Here is a 26,617-nt window from a genome sequence, read left to right on the forward strand (position 1 = left end):
TTCATTTGAAAATACTAGAGCTTTTTAAAATAATAAAAAAAAGAATACATTAAAAATGTCTCATAAACTTATAGATGATATAAGCACAAGGTCGAACCATATGAATAACAAATAACAACCATTTACATGAGAAACTTTTCAACCACGATGATGCAATCAGCTGCTGCAGAATAATAATTATGACTTTTTCTATATCCCTAGTTCTAGAGAAGCTTTCCTGTGTTTGTTTCACACAAACAAGCTTAATTAAAAAACCAAACCGTAAGAAAAACCTGGAAAGAAGCAATGAATTTGTCAGTGCTTTCTTTGATTACAAGGGTACAAAGTACTAACAATAATACTAGTAATAATTCTTACCGTACAACTAAACAAGCTACTACCACCCTTCATGCTGCAATAACTTCAATGACGGGAACAGCAAGAGCAGGTGTTATAACTGCAATAGGAAAGGGGGAGAAAAATGAAAAAGATAAATGAGTCTAAGAAAACCATACTAATGTTTTTTGTATCCATAAAAAAGGTCCAAAAACCGTCCAATTATTTTCTAAGACTAGTTACCCCAAATATTGTACTTTATCATCTAAAACATGCTTCTCTCACTTTAAAGGAGTCAAATCTTGATTCGATTCTTCGTTGGCTTTATTGAATGATGAAGCCAAAGGATACAAAACTAGGACACCTCTCAACTGGACAATATAAAATATTCTCAAAAAGAATACAAGTTCAGTAGCTACAATTACCTAAAAAATCTTGAAACTTATTGCAGCCCAAAGTGCTCCAGATCAGAAGCCGGAGAACAAAGGGCCAGGAGATAGGCCTGCAAAACAGCATTACCAAACCTCAGATATTTGAAGCAATAACAAAATAAAAAGGATGTTAATTAGGAAATAACAAACCTTTATCTGCTTATTTTAAACAAGCTGCATCATATATAATACTTCACTGACCAAAATTCATCTCTGAATATCTGCATAGAACATATCAACACAATCAACATTCATAGAAGTTATATATCCAATACATAGTTATACCCCACAGTAACCAAGATATGCATTCCTTACTTCCCTACACAGGACCAATAGCACTCAAAGAAAAACATCAGTACAAGCAGCAGTTGCGCAGAACCATGCCCAAGACCACAAACAAAATAATAATTAAACTATTGATGATGGTTTTGCAATCCAACTTGCCTTCGGGGTTTATTCTGCCGTTGTCCAAACTCATCACTTGCTACAAACAGACAAATCACAAATGACTATTAGAAACCAAGGTCAATGGGTAAACAATATCAAAGGAAATGGAATATCAATATTTACCAGATCTCTGCGGTGGCTTCAATTCATTGTTAGGTTTATTAACATTATGTTCCTTGCTGCATAGGTTCAATAACAAAAACCGAAATCACAAACCTAGCAATAGGATGCAACGACATTGAATAGAAAATGGTGATAAATAATACGCCTTCCGTCCTTTTCATAAGACCCTTACCTAATTCATTAGGATTAAGGAGGTCAATTAATTTAGTTGATAATGTTAAATTTGTCCTAAATTTTTTTTCTAAAACTACCTCAAAAAAAAAAAGGCAACAACTTTGATTTAGGTCTTATAAAATGGACCAGAGGGAGTATGAAAATGTGCCAATGCTATAAAAGTTGACCAACCCTGAAGTATCCATTGCAGTGGCTTGTCCAGATTGTCGAGCGTATGCACCATCAACAGCAAGGTACGGGTATGTAGCCCCTAAAGCTCCTGCAGTACCAGCCAAGACTGGTAGCCTAAACCATAGTAGGATGAAATTACTAAGGGCTCTAATACAAAGTGAACAAAAAAGGAATCAGAGTTTTTTTATTAATAAAGAAAAAATATGTACACAAATGAGACATTCTTACATGATCCTTTCCAAAATATTTCTTTTATTGTGATTTGTTGACACTGACATAGAATGCTCTTTTATATATATATATATATATATATATATATATATATATATAGCGAGAGAGAGAGAGAGAGAGAGAGATCATCACAAAGGCACTAAAACATGTGAATTGCCCACTCCTCAAGCATTATACCATACACTCTAAATTTGGAAATTATATCCATACCATGTCATTTCTGAGTTTCCAGGGACATATCCAGGGAATGCCATGCCAACAGCAGGAACTCCTATACCACCAGGATGCTGACCTCCAAATTGCATGACTGTGTCCCACCAAAGCCAAATCAAAATTAGAAATATTCATTGACTAGCTAAAAAAATGTAATTGACTAAAATAACTGCTTAGTCTTGCTCTGATAGGACTACAAACAAAAGGCCAAATGGGTGTTAATAGTAGAGCCTTCAGGGTTAAGATATCCATCTTAACATTAAATAATATAAGCATTAAATTTGACACAGGACAATTTTACAGCTTACACCTACATTCGCACGAGAAATTGCATTCCAACATCAGAAGTTCTAATAATTAATAGGTATATGGGATCTAAAATTTCAATAAAGTCAGCAAAGCAAGTACAAACCTGGCAAAAAGGTTGGGACATTTGGATCTCCATGACTAACACTCACATTTCCAGCAGCGCCCATTGCCTGTGCCCCACCATAAACAAAAGAGCCCATACCAGCACCATGGGTACCTCCCCTTCCATTCCCAACCAAAGCACCTTTGGCTTTACCTGATTCTGGTCCGTCATGCATATCTCCAGAATCATGTGAATTCATTGACATGGATGTTTTGGGAGGAGATGATGATTGAGACCTACTACTAGGTCTATGGCCCAACTGCGGAACAGTAGCTTGTACAGAAGTAGAATTCCGTCCTGGAGCAGAACTTGTCTGAGTAGCCAGCAGTTGCGTTGGAGAAACTTTATTTATTTGATTATGTGAGGGAGCACGCTGATAATTCATCTGCACGGGGATTGCTGTACCCCTCCCAGTCCCAGAAGCCCTGAGATGAGGAGATTGAGAAGCATTGACTCCAGAAGATCTCAGTGGCACCATGTGCTCATTGTTTAAAGGTTTTCCAACAGATGCAGGGATGGACTCATCAATATACAGCTTTGCCATGCTGATGGAATCAGCAACATTCTTTCCCCGAAGCAGTGCATTGTTTTGTTGAACTGGAAAACCCTCTTCCATAACAAAAGGGCCAGTGCTCCTGCTACTGCCGCCCGTTTGTACCTCCCTTTTTTGTGCATCTTTGTTGGAAGAGACTGACGGATAATATGGTGGGGATGATGAATTCAAATTTGAAGCAACCACTTGAATTTTAGCACGGACAGCGTCAGATTCTGTGTTGGAAGCAGATATGGAAGTCCTCTCTGAACTAACATTTGAAGTTTTCTCAAGAGACTTCCCAGATCTTGGAAAACAAAACAATACTTATCAGAAAGTCTTGACTCTATAGGTATCATGTGTCAAGAAAATTTTATAAAATGCAGCCTGAACTTACTGTTTATTTTGCACTTGGGGAGATGGACCATTGCTTTTATTGGTACGTTCATACCTTTGGGGGCCTCTCCCTCTCACAACACTCTTAGGCACCTGATTTTGATTGCTAGAGCTGTCATTATACCCTTTCCTGTTTCCTCGAACATATCCTCCCCGATCAGTGCCTCGACTCTTAGCATGGCCATGATAATTACCCTTAGGTCTCCTCTAAATTTTAGACAGAAAGCATTAGAAAATAGACTTTCAGAAAAATGACAATCGAACTAACAGGAATGCTTGACCACACAACACTTTAAAGATCATCACCTCTTCATAGCGCCTTTCATGAAAAGTAATTTCCTCAAATTTATCATGTCCCCATTTCCTGTCATCTTTGGACTCCCACAGTCTCCTTCCACCAGGTATCCGCCTAACGCGATAAAAAATAAGAATTTAATTAAAACTCACAGACAATATTTACACTCTCATCCAATCATGAATTTCCATGTATAGTAAACTTGTTGAATTTTGTAATAATAACTAATCGGTTGAGCATAGACTAACGGTGTATCAAAATTGAACTCAAAAGAGAAAAGACAATGCATTCTATATATTTTAACCACCATAATTTGGGCCTTTGGCTACTCGATGGAACCTTGAAGTATCCCTACAAGCTTCAGTCTTTAGGGTCGGCTATGAGATTAATCATCGATAAGGAAATTGAACCCACTTAAAGTACTCAAGGATGTGTTATGTAGGAATCTATCTCAGTTCCCACTCACAACCTTCGGTCGAACACGGGACATAAAGGTGTTGTTCTCGTCTAGTTTAGTTTGATCATGAAACTAAGTCACAGCAAAACTCAAATAGGATATTCCAAGTCCAAGTAACTCTAGAAGGCTATATTTGGGATGGTGCAAAATATGAACGAAACAAACCTGTGACGAGCACCAGAATTGTCCCTAAAACGATCATCGTGCATGTAAAAAGCTCCAGCAGTGGGCACCGCAAATGGTTCATTCTCCTTTTTCTCCTCCAAATGGTCCTCAGCAGAATCTTCCAAAGGGGGTCTGACATCATCATCACCATCACCATCAGATTCCTTGACCACAACCACTGAACCCTCATCAACCCCACCACTTGCACTCTTCTCCTCGTACACCTCTTCTTCAACTTCCTCATCTTCTAATTCTTCTTCTTCTTCTTCTTCTTCTTCTTCAACAACATTACCATCATCATAGTCTTCAACACCTCCTTCGTCATCTAACACATCAGAAGGAACCTCTACCCTACGATCTTCCCTCTTATCAGTGACTTCTCCTTCGGCTTCTTCGTCATCGCTGGCTTCGCGCCTCCGCATTGTTAACGGTCGCTTTGCCTCTTCCGGATCACTATCGTACTCAACATTGTTTTCTTCAACCGCGCTAGCCATCAATACCAAAACAACAACAACAACCTATAAACCCCGACCAAAACCTAGACTTTTCCGAACCCAAAGCAGAAACCTTAAAAACACAACTTTCAACAAATCCCAACTACCCAAACTGACATAAAGAAAAAAAAAAGTTTATGGGGTGACGAATAAGCACCAATCACCACCGGAATTTCCCACTCAATAATGAAACCCAATATGTGAAATTTCTTCAGTCGATTGAAAACAACCCCAAAAACAAAAGCCCAAAAATTGAGAGATTATGAAGGAGCGGGACAACAGGGGAATCGAAGCGATTGAGATGCATAGATGAGTGATTTGATTATTTGAGAGATTTTGATTTTTGAGTGAGAGCAGAGCAGGATTTGTAAAGGAGAGGGGAGTTTAAAACTTGAAATAGGAAACAGTGTTAGGAGGAATTATCTGATTTCTTGGAGGGTATTTTGGGAATTCCATCTTTAATTGAGATTTGGAATCTGATCAACTTCTGGCACGGGAGATCAATATTGGAAAAAATTAGAGTGATCCAATCGCTTAAAAAACCAATTTACAATTCATCAATTCTATAATGCTTAAAAAAAATAAATAATAATCTTCTCTTATGTTATAATTTTTTTTATACACTCTTATGTTATAATTTAGTGTAATGATTTATGACTTATACGAATCATTAAGTTTATAATTATAATTTTATTTTATTATATTTTTAATAGATTTTTAATCATTACCAAATTTTATATAAATCTGCATAAAATTTTAAAATATTAATTATAATTTTGATATATACTCAACTGATTTTGTATTTACATATGTATTATGTATTATATCATTTTAATTTATATAAATTATTATTAAAAATATTATTTATATTATATATAAAGTTATATATAATTTAGATATATACATTATTTTAATTAGAAATAAAATAATAAATATTTTATATTATATTTTGTACTACCTCCTGATATCTTAAGATGTTTTAATTTCTTTTTATATTTCAAAATAATTGATGTTTTAAAATTTCAAAGTCTAATTAAAGTTGGTTTAAAAAAAACAAGTCTATTTAAGCTTTATAATTTGATCATTTAAGCATATTAATTACGATTCAATTTTTTATAGTATGCATGAAAAGTAAAACATGTGTGCAAATAAAATTAACTGTTAAGTATATTAAATTAGGATTTCAAAAGATTTATAAAAAAAATTGTGTGATATTTAATTAAGACTTTTTTAATCTAAAAATTTATGTGGTATTGAGCTAATACATTTTTTTTAATAATAGTTTATCAAAATAGCATTCAATTAAGATAATAAGAAATTTTTGAAGAGGATATCAAAATTTAGTGATATTTAATTAATATTTTTTTTACTTAAAAAATGTATTGATATTTAAAAATATAGATATTTCAATTAAATATTTTGATAGATAAATTTTGTGAGACTTTTATAGAATTCATATATATATTTTACTCATCTAATAATCTCATCAAAACTATTAAAATTTCACATTTTTTTTCATTTATTTCTCTTTTTTTTTTCTCTCACTGTTTTTTATAGGGATGTCAAAGTGGGTCGTGGCTCGCGGGCTGGCCCGTTGGCCTACCAAAAATTGGCGGACCAGGCCTATCATTTCAACCCGCCAGCCCACCAAGCCCATCTCGTCAAGCCCGCCAACTCGTTGGGCCAAATAGCGGGCCGACCTGCCACAACTCGCGAGCCTGCATATTTATTTATTTTTAATTTAATTATTTTTAGGTTTATTTTATTTTGATATAAAAGATGGGGATGAAGATGATCAAGAAAAAAAATAGAAACAACTTCTTCCAAGAGAATTTCTAATATTCTTAAAATAAAAATTCAAAGTTAATTAATTGTATTTGAATTTGTTTTATGAACTATCAAAAAATTTAGTTTATAAGTAATTTGTAAGTTTATAATTTAGTTTTGATTTTGGTGTAAGTAGACTAATTTCTGTTTAATTTTGTTCTAAGTTTGTAATTTGCTTTTGTTGAACATATATTATGTATAATATGTATGCATTTTTAATTTTATATGATTATATTTATTTATTTGTAGCAAAAAAAATTTATTTGAACATAAAATATTTTTTTTTTCTATTTCTTTTAATTTTTTTTGTATGCGGGCTAGCTTGCCAACCCGTCAGCCCGTCCTTAGACAGGGCAGGCCAACATCCCCAACCATTTTTACATTGGCGAGCCGGCCCGGCCTGGCCCATTTTTGGCGAGCCAAAACGGGCCAGACTAGCCCATTTTGCATCCCTAATTTTTTACTTATGTTCCATCTCCTCTTTTCTCTCTCCTCTTCCTCTCTTTCCTATTTTATCTTTTTTTTTTCTCTCTCTTCCCTATCTCATCTTTTTTTATTTATTTATTGCTCTTCCTATTCTTATGTCTTCTTTATCTCATATTCTTCTTTCTTGTTTATATATCTAATTTATTTTTTTCTTCTTCCTTTTTTTCTCTATTTTTTATCTATAAATATTTTTTTTTACATTTTATCTATCAATATTGATGTCTCATTTGTCAATATTTATTTTTGAATTATTAAATATTTAAAAGTTATGTTTGAATTATTAAATATTGTATATTATTAAAAATTTTAAATTATTAAAATTTAAAAAATATTTATTTTCAATAAAATTTAATATTAAAATTTTAAACATACGTTAAAAATATATTTTGACAATTTTATTGATTAATAAATATCATAAACTTGAACATATTACAAATCATTAAAATCTATATTATAAAATCTTGATTAAAAAAAAATCATTTAAAAAAATCTTAAAAGTTATTACATTCCTACAAATTTTTTAGAAAAAAATTTTAAAAGTTATTATAAAGTCTTTTAAAATCTACAAAAAAATTTATACTAAAAAAAGTCTTATGAAATCTCAATCCAATGTAGTTGAAAATATTGGTCAATTCATCATTCAACATTACTTCCATAAAATTAAAAGGTTGATGAGAAATTCTAAAATTAACATTGTATGGGTAAGGAGAGCCTAGAGAAACCAACAAAAAAAATATTCTTCTTAGTTAATCAATAGTTTGACATTAAAAAAAAAAAAATTATATTGAGTTTGCGACTAAAATTTCTTAACATTGATCTTAGTTGAATTTTTATCAACGAAGTAGTAGTAAATGTGGCTAATGATTTTGGTTCTCAGTTTCTTAGTTTTATCTTTTCTATGAATTCTCTGTATATTGTGATTGCTTTTATTTGTGAAAATTAGTATATTTTAGTTTATTATAACCTAATTTATATTTGGTGGGTTATATATATATGAACATAAATTAACATTGTATAGATAAGGAACGATCCTGTGCATCATATACTGAGTTGTGGGCATTATGTGTTTGATTAAATGCGACATTGAGAAATAATTAATGACACCGTGGGAAGAGAAGTTATTTGATAAAATTTGTAAAATTGTTTTGGTTATTTGAGTCCAAAACAAAGGTGCTAATATAAAACAAACAAGAGAATGAATATATTTGATTAAAGAATCCCAAGGAACTGATTTCCACGTTCAAAACAAATGCAAGACCAGTATGTTGAACACAATACAATACACGACTCCTATCCTAACAGATAAATATCCCTGGAAATGGAACCGTGTCATGATAATTTAGCGATGTGCGAACACTGTCAACAAAGTAGAAAATTTACGTGAAGACGAACCGCCCTAATGCAAAATTTAAAATAGAAAACAGATTTTGGGGAGATATCCATGATTGTGGTTAATAATATGGCAATGGTAGATGAAATTACGTAGCATAAGTTTGGAGTGAATAGAAGTGGGACTGCTAGCATGCGATAAAAAAGAGTGATCAGTAGCCTCTGAAATATTTAAGATAGAAAATAAAAGAATTCATTTTGATCTTAGCCACATCTTACACAACAGAAAGTTCAGCATGAATTATACCATGATTGCTCAAGCAACAAAATGTTACAAAATTCCAAGCCAAATTGCCGTACAAAATTATGGAAAAATAGGTGGCGAGAGTTCTGAGATTTGGTCACTGATTCACTACTTAAAATAAACATAATTTTATAATTTCCTCTCTATTTCCCAAATATACAACCTAGTTGTAGTAAAGTATATGATACACTAAAAACAAAACTAGAATTGCCAGGACCCAGGTGGTAGTAATTATAGTAGAAGCAGCTAGTTGTCAAATTGGGAGTTAGATATGGCACTTCAGAAACAATCACCCGAGACAAAATTTCAATTTTCACACGACCCCAACCAAAATGCTTCTATGCCGACGGGGCTCCATTACTTGTACCCCTACTCTTCATCGGCTTCATTACCATTGATGAGCACTGCACCATCAGTAGAATCCGCATCCACTACAACTGCCTCCTCTTGGCTTCCTTCCTCTCCATTTTGTTCCTCATGTTCCTCAGTGTAGTGCTCTGTTCCATTTTGTTCAGTCAACTGGGACAAAAGGTCATAAAAACAACATAAGACACTCTAACACCACCACTGATAATCAATTGGGATCGTAGATTATTAACACCACCACTGATAATCAATTGGGATCGTAGATTATTCTTTCTGTTGCAGCAAAAGCATACAATATTTTATTTTCGGAGGAAAATTTTGATAACTTTTGCATGGTGTTGGCCCTATATTTAGTATACCTCATGGTTAGAGTCCCCATTCTCAAGAGGCTGATCCTCCTCTTCTATCATCATGTTTCTGAAAGCTTCAACAAGGGTGCTATGTGATTTATCAGCCTGGTTGATGTACTCCGCTGCAGGATGGTAAACACCCCTATGTAACAAATGAACAAAATAAGTTCGTAAAAGACATTTGAAGAGGTCTAGCACACAAAACGCTAATACATAAATTACCGAAGTTGCAAGATACTTGTAAGAAAGAATGCATTTCCCTACTGACCTTGTTTCTGCAACTTTAGATTCAACAGCAAGTGCAACTTGCCAATCATCAAACAAATTAGGATACTCCTCAGGATCAGCCAATGATTCAGCAGCTTTTGGATTAACCTGTGCATGTTAACAAATAAATGCAAGTATTTATATTTGTCAACTTGATAAGAATCCTAGGCCAGGGCAGGGCAATGAAAAATGAAAACAGAAGTTTCTACCCACAATATCAAGTGCACAACATAAATGTCAGGCTGTTCCATTATAACTAAATTATATATCTGAATAACAAATTACCTTACTGAGATCTTTTCTCCAAATTGCCACTATCTCTGAGACTTTGCTTGGGAGATAGGATCGGGCCATTAAAGTAGCCTCTGGAATCCGATTGCTGCAAAAAGCACAACTCAGCTGCTTCCAACTACAGTCTAATCAACCCGTTTCTCTCTCTCTCTCTGAATATCATAAATAAAAGATCACAACCGTAGAATATTACCTTTCTACCAACAGTTGAAGGCAGTCCTCAAGTTTACCCAACATGAATAAGCAAAGGAATGCAACATTATTCTTCCCTTGCTCTTTAGCAAGAGTGGCCAGTTTTGACATTCCTTCAGCATCTCCTAAAGAAGAATATAGCAGCAATAACCCACTCAAATCCATTGCATTTTTTAAACACTCCTCAGCCATTTCTAACTGCAAGAACAGAATAAGAGAGTCCCAACACCAATCAACATCAAGTGTGTCCAGAATCATTGTTAATTGCAACAAGAACAAAATAAATATCCAACATGCCAATCATACACCAGATCAGCATCTAGACTTCTGATACAATAAGGAGTTTTTAAGATGATGGGATGGAGGGTTCATAATGGATTTGTTTGGAATGGAATTGTGTAGAAAGGAACACTGCTCTATTTTTTTTAAGTTTTAATAAAGCAACGGAAGGAAGCTCCTCACCATTGTTTGGCAGTCACAGGCGTGACTAATGGAGGGCAGTGGATACAAATTTAATTTCCAATTCCAACACTATCTTTTAATTACATGGTTGCAAGATTGCAGCAAAAGAAGAAAAGTGAAGATATCATCAATGAACATTTAAAAAAATAAGAGTGCCTTGGGTGTTTGAGTGGTAAGGAGTGGCTTGGTTTCCCTCTTTAACCATTATACACTATTACACACAGGCACAAAAAAAGTTCCAAACAATGTTTTGTTCCTTTTACCAATGCTAGTGCCAGAGAGTATTCAGCTAGAATAGTTAAATTTAGAAAGTAAAAAATTTTAAAGGTAGCAAAATAACTTGGTAGGAGAGGGTAGAAAAGAAGCATTTGGGAACTAGGCATTAGCTCTCCTGTTGAAAAGGGAAACCCTTGGCGAGAGAATTCTCTTCCTATGTTTCTGTTTGTAATTCTTTAAAACATTAAACAAGTATTTCTTTTAATTTCTCCCTGTTTTTCTCATCTCTCTGTGAAAACTCAGAATCTGTTTCGGGGTTTCAAACAACCAAACTATCTTAATTTAGCACCTATGACACAAGATGAGAAATTACTAGTTCTAAATTTTTTTGGGGCCTATACCAAATTTTGTCCAGGAGACAGTACCAAATGTGTTGGAAAGTCACCTTAAATGCAATCATCCCTAGTTTACCTTAATTGTGGCCTATCAGAGTTGGTTGCCTACGTCTCAAAAAAAAAGGGCTACCTCCAAAAGGGCTGGCTAGAAAGGCTGCCTATCAGAGTTTGTACAGTCAGGACATCGACTCTAATACTAATAGTGTGTTTGGATGAGGAATTTAAATAGAGTAATTCATTTATTTGAAGAATTTCAAATTCTTTGAGATGAAATGTTTTGTTTGGATGGAGAATTTACAAAGAATTTGAAATTCAAGCATTTGTAAAATTTCTTAAAATAGTAGAATTTCAAATTCTCCCAAAAGAGTAAGAATTTGAAATTCCTCATATTTGTTTTTCTTATTTAACTTATATATTTTATCTCATCTCTTCATTCTTTTAATTATTGAATATTCAAAAATATTTTTAAAATCATTAAATATTATCTAATAATTTTTAAAATTATTAAATATTTTAAATTTGGTTAATATTTATTTTTATAAACTTTAATTTAAAAATTTCAACATATGAATATATTTTTAAAATCAATTTTACCATGGTGGAATCAAATTATCATATCTAAACAAAATTTAAAATTTTAAAAATTTGAAATTGACTTATCCAAATAAAATATTTTAATAATGATAGAAATTAAAATCAAAATAATTCAAATACTAAGAATTTTAAATTTCTTGAATTTGTAAAATTTCTCATCCAAACACACCATAAGGGAATTGGGATCTAACGCCAAGCCGACTAGTGATAAGGCTTAAGTAGTGCTTTCAAAGCTTGGGCAATCTCAACATATGTTTTATGGGATTGAGTTAAGCCCTAAACCCAAAATCCAAATTCTAAGAAAAAGAAGAAAAAAAATAGTCACTAGTACAAAGGTTAATATTAGTTGAGTGTAACTTCCTAGACACTAATACCCATGACTACTAAACACATTCTAACATGAGATGCATGAACATACTATTTCATAAATACATTTGTTATTATTAACAGAAACAAGAGCCGTATCAGTTATGATTTGGACAACATTTTGGGGCACTACATCATTGCTTACATCTTTTATTAAGCTACCCATTGTCCTTTTTATTCTTGGAACCATCAATAGCCTTAAAAAATAAAGCCCCCCCTTCAGTTACATTCATGAAATTCATTAAAAGCCTACTTTGTACATCCATCCATCCACAAGCAACCAATATAACTCCCACAATCTAAAGGATTTGATAGGTTTAAGCAACCTTTCAATATGAGACCTCTCCTGCAGTAGAAGACTAATTCTTTAAGCATTATGGCTAGGAGAACAAACCACTAAGATTATTATTAGCAACAAATGAATAAGAACTATCTGATAAAACCTATCATTAACATAATTGAGATAGCAAGATGGAATGGTGGCCCAGCTAAATGAAACATTTTTGCAATCTATACTCTTGAGATGATTCCTATCTTCCCAACATTACATCTGTTATAGTTATATTCAGCAATCATCAGTACATCAGGGCACTCATTAAATAGATTTAGACATGGGTATTTAGGGTGTAAGAAATCACAAAAAATGAAGATTCTTTTGATAGGGAAAAACACCTTTCCAGTAGAAATAGCCAATTCTCCCAACTGCTTCCATTTAGACTCACTCTGCACTTCAGTGGCAATACCCTGCAAAAGAATAATGCACATTACTCACAATATAAACTTGTAAATCAAACTCATGCACATGAGTAATGCAGAAAATTAGATGCCCACTTTATCAAATTTCACAAGTCAGATGATATTTCCTTGCAGGAACCAACAAACTTGGGAACTTACCTTGGCAACTTCTAATCTTCCAAGCTGTATGGCCAGATCAAACCTATAGTCAGGGTCAGTAGCTACTTCAAGAGCATCCTCTATCATCCCTCGTGATTCCAAGAAACGAGCCACACTGCAAAACAAGTACAAAATTGCAATCAGGATGTATGTACGATCTGAGCACCGAACATTGAAACTGAAGTCCATGAAAACACCAAACGCAGATAGAAAAACATTCTAAAACAAGGACATGTGCAAAAAAAATAAGAATTGTATATTCATATAAGATTATAGTTTATACATTAATTTCATAAAAGCATGCCAAGTGATGATAAATAATGAACAAGCAAGAAACCTAGAGCGAGTCCAGAATGAAATATCAAAGTACCCAAGAAGCTAAGTAGCATTAATAAGCAAACAAAAAACTTAATGACCATGTAAGTGTTAAAGATTCTCCAGTTAACCATAAATGTTCCACTTCCATTTATAAGCTGGTTGAAATTTTTACTAGTAGGATCAGACCAGAACTTTCCTCACAACAAAAAAGGGCATGTAGTGCATGATAATTATTGACATATACAGTCTTTATTATTTTGGTAAAGTAGGATTCCAAAATTTTATAACACATCCCTTTTACAAAAAAGCCTTTCTCAAAACTTATCCAACATAATTTCTAAATAACGAGAGAATAGGTCATTATGTAACAAAGTAACCAAAAATAACTACTACCTGTTATGATGCTCTTTAGGAATTGATGGTAGGATTTCATTGGCCCTTTCCAAATCACCACGCATGACAAGAGTCTTGTACTCAATCAAGCTTAAAAGTAGCGTGTATCCAATAACACTGAGTAAAACAGAGAGAAAAAAAAAGGAGGAAAAAATCAGGATTACTGAGTTGAGAGATTCTGAATAGTGCAAAAATTTGATCCACTTACTTGAACTCTTTGTCTATCAAATAGACCCTACTTTGGCTGGCAAGATATCCCAACAAGTACATAGGACGGTCCAAATGAAACATTGTAGTTACCTAAATTCATAATATAATGCATCAACATGATTTGTATGATTCTTGTAGTTCAATAAATATACATATAATAAAAGAAATTCATCATAGCAAAGAACATGGTTACAAAGAGTTCAACAAATAAATATTCAAACTTTTAAAATCTAAAAGGGAAGAGTTAATACCTCACCACCAACACAATAGTTAAGTCTCCAAGAAGAATTGTTGTAGATAAAACAATCCCCAACCCAGATCCCTGTCCTGACACGTTCATTTGTTTCATGAAGGAGCTCAAAGGCATCTTCAACACCTTGCTCGTCTACAGGGCTTCCACTATCTAAATATGATGCAACTACATCACGCTGCAACAGTGGAAGTTAAAATGTTTACTGTGTGCTTCACTAGTAGTCCCATCAGGTATTAGTTTAATCAAGAACCTTGGTGGGGGGGAGGGACATAATGCCTTTCACAGAAAGTAAAATAAGTGTAAAAAAAGATCAAGTAAATTGGAATCCTCACGTTGTACTTCAGGATGTAGAATGATGTATCACTAGCAATCGTCACTAGATCACCACTATCAGCCCAGTAGAGATTCTGACACAAGAAAAAATTAACAAAATTAACGAGAAATAACAAGAAGTGATCAAAGCAGAAAGCTGCTGTCACCTCAAGTAAGAACTTACTTTAACATTAACATCAATACGACGAATCAACCTACATTCAGCCCAATCATAAAAGCAGATGAAATCATTTGAGCACATTGCCAATACAGTGCCACCAAATATTCGTTCAGCTGAAAAAGTTGGTCGGATACTCTTCTTTTCCTGAAATACTCAAAAAATTGTTTCCAATTAAAATTTCACAAGAGACAACTTATCTCATTCGGAAGACATATATAACAATAAGAGAATGTTATTTTGGAGAACCAAGTCAGGCAATTTAAATAAAAATAATCTCCAATTGTGAGCAGCATTGGAAGCACCCAGTTTGCTTATCCTTTTAAAAAAATATTTAGAATTTGTTGGTTGTCATCACCATCACTTTTGTCTTCAGTCAAAGTACAAAATGAAAAGAGTAACTGAACATGAAGTACAACCTGGAAGTTTTTGCTGAAAATTTTAATCTTTGATGTACTTTCTCTTACGGCATACTCCCCATCTGAAGACCAAACAAACTCCAGTGCTGAACCAAACGATCTATTTCTCCACGCCAAAGCAGTGTATATAATATACTCCCCATCTCCACATACAACAACAAACCTCCCATTTGGATTGTGCCTTAAACTCTGAATATAAAAGTAAACCGCAAGCCAGACAAAAGTCAACATAAATGAAAAAAAAAATAATAAAAAAATAGTGGTGATAATTTAACCCAAAGGGTAGATTATTATTATAAAACCCATTTATTTGAAAATGGAATGAAGACTACAATTGAATAGTTCTGAGATACCAACTAGTTCTTGACTTCTTGTCATTAAACTCTGAATTTGAATGTCTAACATTACTCAACAAAACCTACATTTAAATAAATCCTCATCTGTACCCAGATTACATACTCAAGATCTAGAGCAAAATGGCCAAGGAGATCATGACCAATTTAATCCTATAAAACAATGACAAGCTTTATGTAAACAAATACAATAAAAAGACATTAAAAACATTGATCAGGGTTAAAAAAAAAGTAAATACAAGGCATGAATGACAACAATAAAGAAGCCAGGATTTATAAACCAAAATGTCTAAATTGCTAAATAATGTAAAGACACCAGTTTATCCTCAAAAAGGTTGCATAATGTCAAGGAAAAGGGACGTCACTCACTTGTGGATAGAGATCACAGGTGCCCAATTCCTTAACAGCCAACGGTAACCTTTCTCCATCTGCAACCTAGATAAAATAGTACTTGTGTGTCACTAAAGCAAGTTTTCACTTATTGCTGGCATATTATGGATCTGTTTGTTTGAACTTAAAAATAAGTGTTTCTAACAAGTTCTTTTAAAAAAAGTAATTCTTTAAGCAGATAGGAGTTGCTTCTTAAAAAAAAAAAACAGAAAACTGTATTTTTTTTAAAAAAATTTAGACAAACACATAAAAAAGTAAAAAAGTGCTTATTTTATTTGAAAAAAGCACGTTTACAAAAAAAAGTTTAAACAAATGGGCCCTATATGGATAAAAGGGTAGAAATGAGCACATACCTCCACATCTGCTCCTACACTTCTTATATTGACAGTTTGAATTTCATTATGCTTAGACCAGATGATTTTCCCACTGTTATCCATGCTGGCTACAGGTTCTTCTCGACCAAGTTTGACCATAATAGTACCTTCATCATATCCTATCACAACCCTACATAGGAGGTTTTGGTAATTTAGGTCATGAAGAAAGAGTGTAAAGAGTGACACTGATTTTTAAGAGAAGAAAATGTAAAAAATATTCTGCATCTGTGGAGTGATTAGAGCAAAGATCACATGAAACATAAGGAGAAAAAGAGTTTGCTAATCAGTAATCTAACCAGATAAGAATATCTCATTATTGAGTGCTGTCCCACTCAACATGAATCAAGGGTACATATGAGACTCACAAATTACTTTCACAATACAATCCAAAAACAAAACTCACCGGCGTGAACCTTTCATGTATCCAATAGCCCAAACCCTTTCAAGACCATAGTTCAAGGTGTTCTCAAGCCTGCAAGCAGATTAAACCACCATAAAACTTTAAAAATGACTACAATATATCCATAATCTTAAATATATTCCATACTAACTTTAGTAAAATCTTTAAAAAGTGTATCATGAAGAAAGGTGATAAAAAAATATCTATAACAGGAAGAATAAGATGATACTATCCAGTCTGCCTGTTAAAATTTCAGCAATATGTCAATTCTCAAGTGAACATCAAATTTAGACATAAAAGTCATTAAAAAAAAGGGTGAAGAAACGACAAGTAGACAATGACAAGTGAAAAACTATGTAGTTTTTTTTAAAAATAAGGCATACTGGCATAAGGCCTTGTGCTCTAATCTCTATGATAAAAGAAGTCGACCAAAATTGAATTATTCAAGTTCCTATAAAAGAGTGATAACATTTGGACAAGAAGGCAAGAGCAGTGCATCAAATTAAATAAAAAAAATAAGCTCTCAAATCAGTAATCTGTGAACAACATAAAATTACCTATAAGTTGTTGAATGCCAAATGCGGACTGTGCCATCTTCAGAGCCTGTAATGATTATAGGCAGTTCAGGATGGAAGCATACAGCAGATACATTGTGTGTGTGACCTTCTAGAGTCTGGACACAACTTTTGGTTTGATAATCCCATACCTGTTTCAAAGGTCTTATTGGTGTAACAATTCATATCCATATATACAAATAGGCAACAAAATTAAAGGAAGGGTGAAGAGGAAAAAAAAAAAAACAGAAAATAGAAAACAAACCTTCGCGGTGTGATCATCAGAACCAGTAATTAGATAAGGTTTGTCACCACCTGTAAAGTAATCAACACAATTCACTCCTTTTTGATGGGCGTCCAGTGTAAAATTGGGGTCAGGAGAGCCAAGATTCCATATCTGCAAGTGAAGATAACAGCACCATTAATGCATTACTTTTTAATTTTATCACAGGTGTACATAGATAAATAAAAGAAAATGCAGGAAACAACTAGCATGAAGAACACATGTATACCTTTATGGTGCGATCAAGAGATGCACTGGCAAAGGTGTTTGTGTCTTTAGGATTAAATGTCACTTGCATGACATAATGAGAATGTCCCTCAAATATCTGGGTACAGATCCAGCCCTTTTCCCAATCCCAAAGCTTTATGAGCATATCATCAGATGATGACAACACACAAGGAAGGGTAGGATGAACTGCCACACACCTAATGTAATCCGTATGTGCCTCAAATACTTTAACTTTATCCATTGTGTTGTAATTATATACACGAATAAACATATCATCTGCCCCTGCAACAACCCACTGCTTGCGTGCAATAAACTTGGCCGACCTAACTGCAAAATCATGCTGTATGAGACCCACAAAACATAAAAAGAAAGAAAATGAATTCAAGCAACTGAATCAAGAGGCAGATATACAAACAATGAAGCAGACTAAAAATGTTCACACACCTGGTAACTCAGTAACCTCAAAAGACTTGGACATGGTCTGAAATAAAATAATAAAAAAAATCAATCTAATTGCATACACAAAACTCCAAAGAAACAAATAATGAATATCCATGTGAAGAAAGGCTTCTAATATACAAACAGGAGAGTAAGCTGTTTTTTGACACCAATCTATAAATCCATAAATACATTACATATAGAATGTGTTGCAGTCTCATGAAATTAGAGCCATGAAGAGATTAGTTATATGAAGAAAGCAAGGATATGCTCATTCAATATTAGTAGAATTATTAAAATACAACAAACAGAAGGTACAAAACTAAGTCCAAGAGTAGAATTCTTCCACACCATTGATGATAAAAAAAAATACCGGGTACACAAGAGGAGCAAAAAGCCATAGCCAATGCTGATACTAAATCTACAGAAGCACACAATTCATCAAACTATTAAAATGTGCCCCAGCAGCTCAACTAAGTGTACTGACACCAAGAATATTCAAAAGGAATGGATTTCATCTAAAATAGTCTCCCCAGAAATGGGATATTGAGACTATCAATTTCTGTCAAATAGGAGTAGCTACTAGCCTTTCATAACATTTTGAACGGGTATTTATCATTTTGCAGCAACAAAGCAATTGGTTAAATGAAACAGCATATTCATGTTCTTCTTTCTTTTTTATTTTCTAGTTACAAAGAAAGTCTATGGATCTGGTGCAGAGGGAAATGATAGGATAAAGTAGAGGCAAATCAACCTGGTTGGATTTGAATGCTAAACTGCTATAGTTTAATTTATCTAGGGTGTGTTTGGGTAGACACCTTAATTAAACATTCTCCGATAAGCTTTTAGCACACGAACATTTATGCAGCTGCTTTGAATTTTAAGGAAGCTCTAATAAATATTTAATAGGCCCCTTTAATTTGTGGATCAGCAGCCCATTATATAGAGGCGACAAGCAAAAGGAGGCTTGTTTGATAATCTATCAATAAACTTTCGTGTCTGACTCAAGTGCCAAAACAAATATGAATTGAACATTACACTTCTCAATTTGGTTGCATATATTTATAACAATATACCGCTAAATATAAAAATCAACATACCTGAGATTGGTAGTTCCAGATACATACAGTTCCAGAGTATAAACTTGCAAGAATCCTGCATTAACAATGGTAACATCACACAATTCAGTGAAACATCCAAATATCAACCATATACCTATCTTTCTAATCCCCACAGTAAAAAAATAACGTCAACAGTGTTCCCACATAACAGACACAACCATTAGTGCCAAATGTTCACAAACTATCCTTTTAGAAGCCACACTTGATAAATACCAAATGATGGAATCAATTCTAGATATTCCTAATTCGTATTCGTAATGAGTAACAATTCATAATGCTGCGTATAAATTTGGCTTCATATCATAAAACAATTCCAGAGATGAAATAGCACGACCCGACACCACCAAACAAGGCATTACCATGGTTCTGTTGGATGTAGATCCACAGACTTTACTCTCTCTGATCTCTGCGCAAGCTTTCGCTGTTCAAATATTAAGAAAACACGTCAGTTTAAGCAGCCAGAAAGCTATAAAACAATAAACAAACTAAACCTCAAACCAAAAGCCGAGAGAACCGTACCTTGATTTCGAGTCTGAGAGGCTGCAAAAGCAATCAAGAAAGAAAGAAACAAACAAAAAGGAGTCAATGCACAATTCCACATTAGATCCCGCAGGAACTGAACTAACAAAGCAAAACCAGGAGGCTCGCGTTTGAAGTCACAGATACAGAAGCGATTGAAATTCGAATAAGGAGATAGCGTAATAAGAAAACACCAAATCGAAGCGAGTCCGCTCCAGATCTAGGATTGTCGAAAACAGTGAAGCGTTCGTTCGCGAGAGAAGAGACGAAACTCACCATTTCCGAAGATTGAAGGAACTAAACAAAACTCGTCGCAGATCAGAAGTCGAATTGGAAGAGCTCAAGAGATCGAGCTCAGAGAGAGAGAGAGAGAGAGAGAGAGAGAGAGAGAGAAAGGGGAAGGCGACGAGGTTTTGCAGTGCAGAGAGTGCAAATATGATGATCGATGGGAAACAAAGGGGGAACGGAACGGAACGCTGCTTTTCGGTTAAGACACGGATTTACGAGAATGCCACTGTCAGTGTCGTATGTCCAATGCGTTGTCGTTTGGATGCGATTGCTAGTAGGGTGAACGGTGAAGGGATCTAAGATAGAATGAAACGGAGATGATAAAATGGACGGCGTAGATCTAATCATACCCGTCAGTTGCACTGTCTGTAGGAGGGGTTTGAGTTGGGTACCCTTCTTAAAAAAAATAAAATTCCTTAGTTATCCAGATCAAGGGCTTAAAAAGAAAAATGAAATGTTATTTTATTTTTATTTTTTTTTACAATCACCCTCGTTTAAAGAGAACAAGGCACAGTTATTAAATATGGATATTTTTTTAAATAAAAATTTGACTGTTGATTTTGTTATGTTGTAAGAGATTAATTACTTTTGGCAAGCTAAATTTGCATTAATTAAGTTGATGCTAACAACTTAATTTTTTTAGACAATTGTTTGTACAAAAGTAAAGTAATCCACGATTATGACGTGATACCTCTCAACAGTGGTAAAACAAAGAAATCGAGTGGTTCGAATAAAATTACTTCTATAAAGGACACTTGTGAATTGTACAATAGAGAGATGTAGACAAACAAGGATGAAAGCATATAGAAAAATATGGTTCTTATAGACAGAAATCGAAGAAAAATGGTTAATACAAAGCAGATGTTCACAAATAGGACTATTAAATGAAAAGGTCACGATTAGCATTCCAAATAACAATTACAGGGTCATGTTTCTTCTCCTATATAAGTATTGATTCAACAATAATAATGTTAAGAATAGGTCCAATAATTTCAAATATTTTGTATAATGGATGGAAGGACTATTAGTTAGAGTTATAACTAAAATAGTCAAAGACTTCTCAAAGCTTTGATGGAGTTATTTGATAAAATAAGTTTAAATAAACAATTGCATAATCCAATAATTATCACATTTGCATATTTTGAAGATAATTTTAACCAAATTAAAGATAATAATTAGGAGAACTCAATGAGTTTGACTTATATTGACTATTCCTTCTTATTTCAAATATAAGAAGAAGAAAAATCATGTTTACTCTCAATATAAGTAACTAAAAAAAATGATGTTTGTTGGTCTTAAATGTAAGTAAAATTTAACTATTTTCACCTTATTTCATAACAATTTATTGATTTTATTTGATAATTTTTTTGTATTCCTAATATAAGCTTTAATAGAGTATTTCAGGAAACAAGTATTTTTTAAATAAGATTGACATAATTAAATTATGCTAGACTAACTTTTTGATTTTTTTTCCTTTTTATATTCAAGATAGGTTACGAGTGTAATGTAACTAACTATTATGTGTTTATGGATGCATTTGATACACATTAAGATTTGGGGTGATGTTGATTGTGTCCTTCACCTTTTTTGTTTTGTTTCATAATTCTGTTAATTAAATATAAGATAGTTACATTTATTCTGTCTAATACAATAATTTTTAGTGAATATGGATCCTACATTTTTTTTTTGTCAACTTGAATTTACATTTACAATTGGACAATAATGGATCTAATCGACAGAATTAATTGGAACCAATAACAATTTATAATGTGTTTATTTGCACATTTTTTTATGTGATTTCCCTTGTTGTCCATGTAATTTTTCACATTTGACAAACTATATGTTATATGAAAATATAATGATAATGTTTAAAATAGTCGGATATATAAATATATAAATTAAAGGTTGAGACTAGATACATGTTACTTTCGATATATTTTTTAAAATTTGAGAATTATATTATACGTAAAAATGAAATATCCATTTTGTTCTTGGATTTATCGTAGGAAGTAGGAACCAATGGCCAAAATTGTAGTTGAGTTATGGTGATGTTGTTCATAAAACAACCTTTTAGCTTTTTCAGATTTGTGTGTTGCAGCAAAAGGAACAACAGTCACGTTATGATGGACAAAAATGGTGGTCACTGTGCTTCAACACCTCTACATCACTTACTCCGCCAAGCATTGCGATCATGTCCCCGTAGAACACTCGGTCATCGTTTCTCCCATGTTCATGCGATCACTCATGTACACATCAAACACAGGAACATGATATGAAAGTCCAAATCAACACAGCATTGTACCTCACATGGTGGTCAAGGTAGCGGCAGACTTCAACACAAATGCGTTACGGGAATGTCGTGAAGGTTCGAAGGTTGGGTGGCGTTGCCGATGTTGGTCGAAAGCGTGGTCGCCGACGAAGGGGTGTCGAGTTGCCACACAATGACTCGTCATCCAGTTCTCCCTAATTGGGAATAAAGAGTGAGAAGGGTCTAGTCTATAATTTCACACATTAAAAGTCATTAATTATTTAACCAATTATAAAAGATATTACCTACAATACCCCTACATTCACTTCCTCGTGTGAATCATTCAGTGAATTTGTCCACCCTAACGATTGTCCATGTTATATAACTTTCACATTTCAAGACTAAATTCACATGATTATTGTTTCCAGATGTGTTTCCAAATATGTACTTATTCTACGGTTGAATTAGATGAGTCTCAACTTATTGCATGTTTAGTTTTCCTTGGAACACATGATTTCACTTTCTAATACATGAAATATAAAAACAAGACTATTATTTTGAAATTAAAGTAGATTGAGTTAACCTTAACTTATTTCTAAACACATAATTTTTCATGTTTGAAAAATTAAGAGTGTATTTAAATATTTGTTTTAAAACATTGGAATATGTATTTTAACTTTTCAATGCATAAAATTCAAAATTAACAAATGTATTACTTTGAAGGAAAAGTGAATTTAGTTAAACTCAACTTTTATCCAAATACACTAAATGTTATGATTTCACATTTTGAGGCTAAATTGACATGAATATTGTTTTCACGAGTTTCTAAGAACATCTGCAGTGGGAGTTGCTTATAAGCAATCCCTTGTACCACGTCATGTCACATCAACTCTTTTTCACTTTTTTTTAAGCACTGGAACTTCTACAAGCAACTTTGCTAAAATTTAAACAATTTATAAACAATAAAAAGAGTTGATGTGGTTTGATATGACATAGGGAGTTGCTTATAAGCAACCCCCACTGCAGATGCTCTCAGCACTTATTCTGCAGTTGTATTAGATGATTCTCTAGCGAACATAAAAACAAAATGACTGCCAACCCGTCCAAGTCCAAGAAATTGATAGTGAAATATGTAATATGTCGGCCAAAAAAAAAATGATTTACATGAGGGCATGAGGCACGATGTTATCGCAAGTTTCAACGAAAAGTCTGCACAGGCCACAAATTGACCACACCACGAGTAAATAATCTCCAGAGAACAAAACTTGAATCACACCACCAGTAAATAATCTCCAGTTCGACCGCAGAGTAGATCATGTTATAACTATTATTGATTAAGTCCTCTCAATCTCAGATTTCTCACTAATTTTGTGAATTAAAACCAAACAAGCTCATTTAAAATTGCCATCTCTACATAAAGGCTGTGGAAAAGGTAATGTGCATTTGTATTAGAAATCGAAAGAAGGAAATGTCACAGGGGGAAGAAACAGAGGGAGACTGAACCTTGAGACAGCAGATAAAGTCAATCCATTTAAATAAAACCTACGCAAAGGGAAATCTCAAGTAGATACTTTTCTGACATAAACAAACACTAACAGACTACATCCTTCAATTCTGCTCAAGAAACACTCTGATACAACGCAAAGTGATATAATGTACGGGTAAACCTCCTTAGATCTTGTTAATCATATGGTATTTGGATATATGCTGCGTCACAGATGAAAGGAATGTCAGCATACATACCAACAAGAGCACACCTTATGCACTCCAAGACAGTAAAAAGATAACCAAATGATACTGCAGTCCAGAAATGCATTCCCATTTTACCCCAGTAGAGTGATAGAGGCATCCAACGGCTCACAGTCCCTATAACCTGCAGGGCAATCTCCAGTAACATTCCCATCACAACATGGAACCTGAAGAAATGGGGCCATTCTTTTCGCCTCACAATTCCGAGATATGCAACAAAGAAGTATGCCATGAGAAACCAGCTAGGTAGGCTCCCAATTGCCATGAGAAAAGGGTATGTATAGAATTCGAAGAATTCCAAAAACGGGTGAAGATTGTATGCTGTCTCAGCATACATCCATGTCTCGTGGAGAGGCATGAGGTAAGGGAGGCATGCTAATGATCTCCACCACCATTGCGGTTTCTTGGTCATTGGAGGATAACGGAAGCTAGTTGGGACATCCTTCGATGCTCGAGGAGCCATATTAGACTTGCGCAACCGGGGTAACACAGGGAGTGTGCGAAAGAGAATATTTAGATCCCCACTTAAACGTAGGCTTGATGCAGCAAACATGTTTGAGAATGTCATTCCTATCACACAAAAATGTATAAACAATTCGGTTAAAATATTGTATAGTCCTCGACATGAGAAGTGTTGAGGATCACAAGTTAGCCAGTGTTATAGCCAAAATATCACCTCCTGTGCTACCTTTTGGGGTGAGTTGAGTGAGTTAGGTTTAAACACAAATTATAAGAGCATGGGAAATCAAACAATAATCTCACAAGTCACAAGTCATAAACTGAATAATTCAAATCATAACAATTATCAGTGAACGAGTTAAGATAAGTAAAGCATGCCATTACCTCTTGGCAACCAGGATTTACATTCTAGATTATGTCCCCAAAAACTCCGAATGTTTGAGACAGCCACATTAGCAGGCATTCGAGAAGCGCAACGAAAGACAGAGGTATTGGGTATGACACGGTTGCACGACCTAGAATTCACAGGGGCACACCCTTGGGATACAATGCAACCATTTTGAATCATGGTTGGTCAACTGATACAATAACACTAATAATAAGAACACAAAGAAAATGACAACCCAAACAAAAATGAATATTGAGAAGAATTAGACAAAAGGTATACCTGAGTCCCAGAAACAATTTCCAACGAGTCCTACTTAGTGACTCCAGCGTTGAGGGAATTTGCAATGTTGGTGTTTAGGTTTATCTGCTAGCGTCTGCACACATCTATTTTCACGAAAGAAAGAGATAAAGAAAACTGGTGCGTGTCTCCACTGGGCCCGAGAATATTTTGGAGAGTTCAAGTACGGGCCCAATCTTGCGACCCAAACTAGTTGTGGGAGGAGCCAAAGCCCAAACAAAGGCTTGTTCAAGTATTGGCCCAATGTAGCTCTCACAAGTGAAACACGTGATAACGAAGAACTTGTTTTCAATTTGAATTAATCACCTATACAAACCAATTATATATTTTAATTGTACCATGTTACTATAAACACATTTATTTTTAACAGTGACATGACACAATTAAAAGATATAATTAGTTATTAGTGTAAAAAAACTTTACACTAGCATAATATAGGTGATTAACTTTTTCAATTTTGACATGTTTGTTTGTGTTAGCAAAGAATAAGAGAGTCCTGAAGCATGGACATTAATTCTTCTACTGATGATTGACCAGCATGTGCTAATTAAAATTTTCAAGACTCGAGTTGACCTCAGAATTTATGTTTGGTGTAACCGTGTAAGGAAGAAAGTAAAAGGAAAAAAAAATGAAAGTGAGATAGTAATCGGTAAGTTAAACAATCCTTTTTCTAAATTGTTTGGTAAGAAATAAAATAAAAAGGAGTTAAGTATCAAATTATATCCAGAGAGAATAAAAAGTTATATACTATGTATCGAAATTAAACTCATGTTTTTATGGGGTATTTAAGTTAATGTAATTACATGTTGTTAGGATACATTACCCCCTAGAGTCAACGCTCAATAGAAGAAAAGTGTTCAAAAGCTTTAATTCAAAAGTTAACGTAATTACATGTTGTTGGGATATTGCTTGATCATGATTGAATTTTAACAATTATTTAGGGTAACATCATAAGGTATCTATTTCCATAATAATAAGATGTTTTCAATATACAAAGAGTTCGTTCTGCCAGTTGAGCCACATTGTGTGGTTTAACCAAATTTCCTTCCCTGCACTATGTCATGTACCCCCCATTTTTTATTTTAAACAAAAAGAGGTAATAATAATAACAATAGTCCCAAGAGGAACGGCATTTTAGGAAAACCAAAATTGAATCAATCATTGTAAGTAGGAAAGTAACAAAGTAGAAGTGCAGATGTATTTGAACCATCAGGCATATTCCAAGAATAAACTTCTCCACTTTCCAATTT

General features: G+C 33.8%; 3 protein-coding genes across 4 annotated transcripts; all 3 read right to left on the bottom strand.

Moving 5' to 3' along the window:
• On the bottom strand, positions 1 to 5,239 carry LOC109808750 (protein MLN51 homolog). Its single transcript, XM_020371873.2, has 12 exons — positions 4,363 to 5,239; positions 3,752 to 3,854; positions 3,447 to 3,652; positions 2,518 to 3,356; positions 2,103 to 2,199; positions 1,662 to 1,775; positions 1,317 to 1,372; positions 1,191 to 1,230; positions 897 to 967; positions 741 to 817; positions 358 to 436; positions 1 to 272 (listed from the first exon to the last, which is right to left on the bottom strand). Exons 1-9 carry the CDS (start codon positions 4,854 to 4,856, stop codon positions 940 to 942), a joined length of 1,977 nt encoding a protein of 658 aa, XP_020227462.1. The 5' UTR covers positions 4,857 to 5,239; the 3' UTR covers positions 1 to 272; positions 358 to 436; positions 741 to 817; positions 897 to 939.
• A 3,534-nt stretch (positions 5,240 to 8,773) lies between these two features.
• On the bottom strand, positions 8,774 to 20,415 carry LOC109809313 (coatomer subunit beta'-2). Of its 2 annotated transcripts, XM_020372578.3 has the most exons (24): positions 20,215 to 20,413; positions 19,939 to 19,959; positions 19,779 to 19,840; positions 19,399 to 19,453; positions 18,305 to 18,341; positions 17,862 to 18,187; positions 17,615 to 17,746; positions 17,353 to 17,501; positions 16,799 to 16,867; positions 16,375 to 16,525; positions 16,001 to 16,066; positions 15,279 to 15,467; positions 14,866 to 15,006; positions 14,702 to 14,776; positions 14,368 to 14,544; positions 14,115 to 14,206; positions 13,907 to 14,023; positions 13,196 to 13,310; positions 12,974 to 13,045; positions 10,270 to 10,466; positions 10,071 to 10,164; positions 9,787 to 9,893; positions 9,528 to 9,660; positions 8,774 to 9,321 (listed from the first exon to the last, which is right to left on the bottom strand). In XM_020372578.3, exons 1-24 carry the CDS (start codon positions 20,215 to 20,217, stop codon positions 9,172 to 9,174), a joined length of 2,730 nt encoding a protein of 909 aa, XP_020228167.1. In that variant the 5' UTR covers positions 20,218 to 20,413; the 3' UTR covers positions 8,774 to 9,171. The 2 variants fall into 2 exon arrangements, with proteins under 2 accessions (XP_020228167.1, XP_082930843.1); XM_083074717.1 differs by lacking the exon at positions 16,001 to 16,066 and having other exon boundaries at positions 20,215 to 20,415.
• A 3,481-nt stretch (positions 20,416 to 23,896) lies between these two features.
• Positions 23,897 to 25,508, bottom strand: LOC109809315 (protein TIC 20, chloroplastic). The gene is made up of 3 exons (XM_020372580.3): positions 25,350 to 25,508; positions 25,067 to 25,260; positions 23,897 to 24,793 (listed from the first exon to the last, which is right to left on the bottom strand). Exons 2-3 carry the CDS (start codon positions 25,248 to 25,250, stop codon positions 24,156 to 24,158), a joined length of 822 nt encoding a protein of 273 aa, XP_020228169.1. The 5' UTR covers positions 25,251 to 25,260; positions 25,350 to 25,508; the 3' UTR covers positions 23,897 to 24,155.
• Between the last annotated feature and the right edge of the window lie 1,109 nt (positions 25,509 to 26,617).

Source organism: Cajanus cajan, chromosome 5 (assembly GCF_000230855.2).
Source record: "Cajanus cajan strain Asha chromosome 5, NIPB_CcT2T_4, whole genome shotgun sequence".
In the NCBI taxonomy this organism is placed as follows: domain Eukaryota; kingdom Viridiplantae; phylum Streptophyta; class Magnoliopsida; order Fabales; family Fabaceae; genus Cajanus; species Cajanus cajan.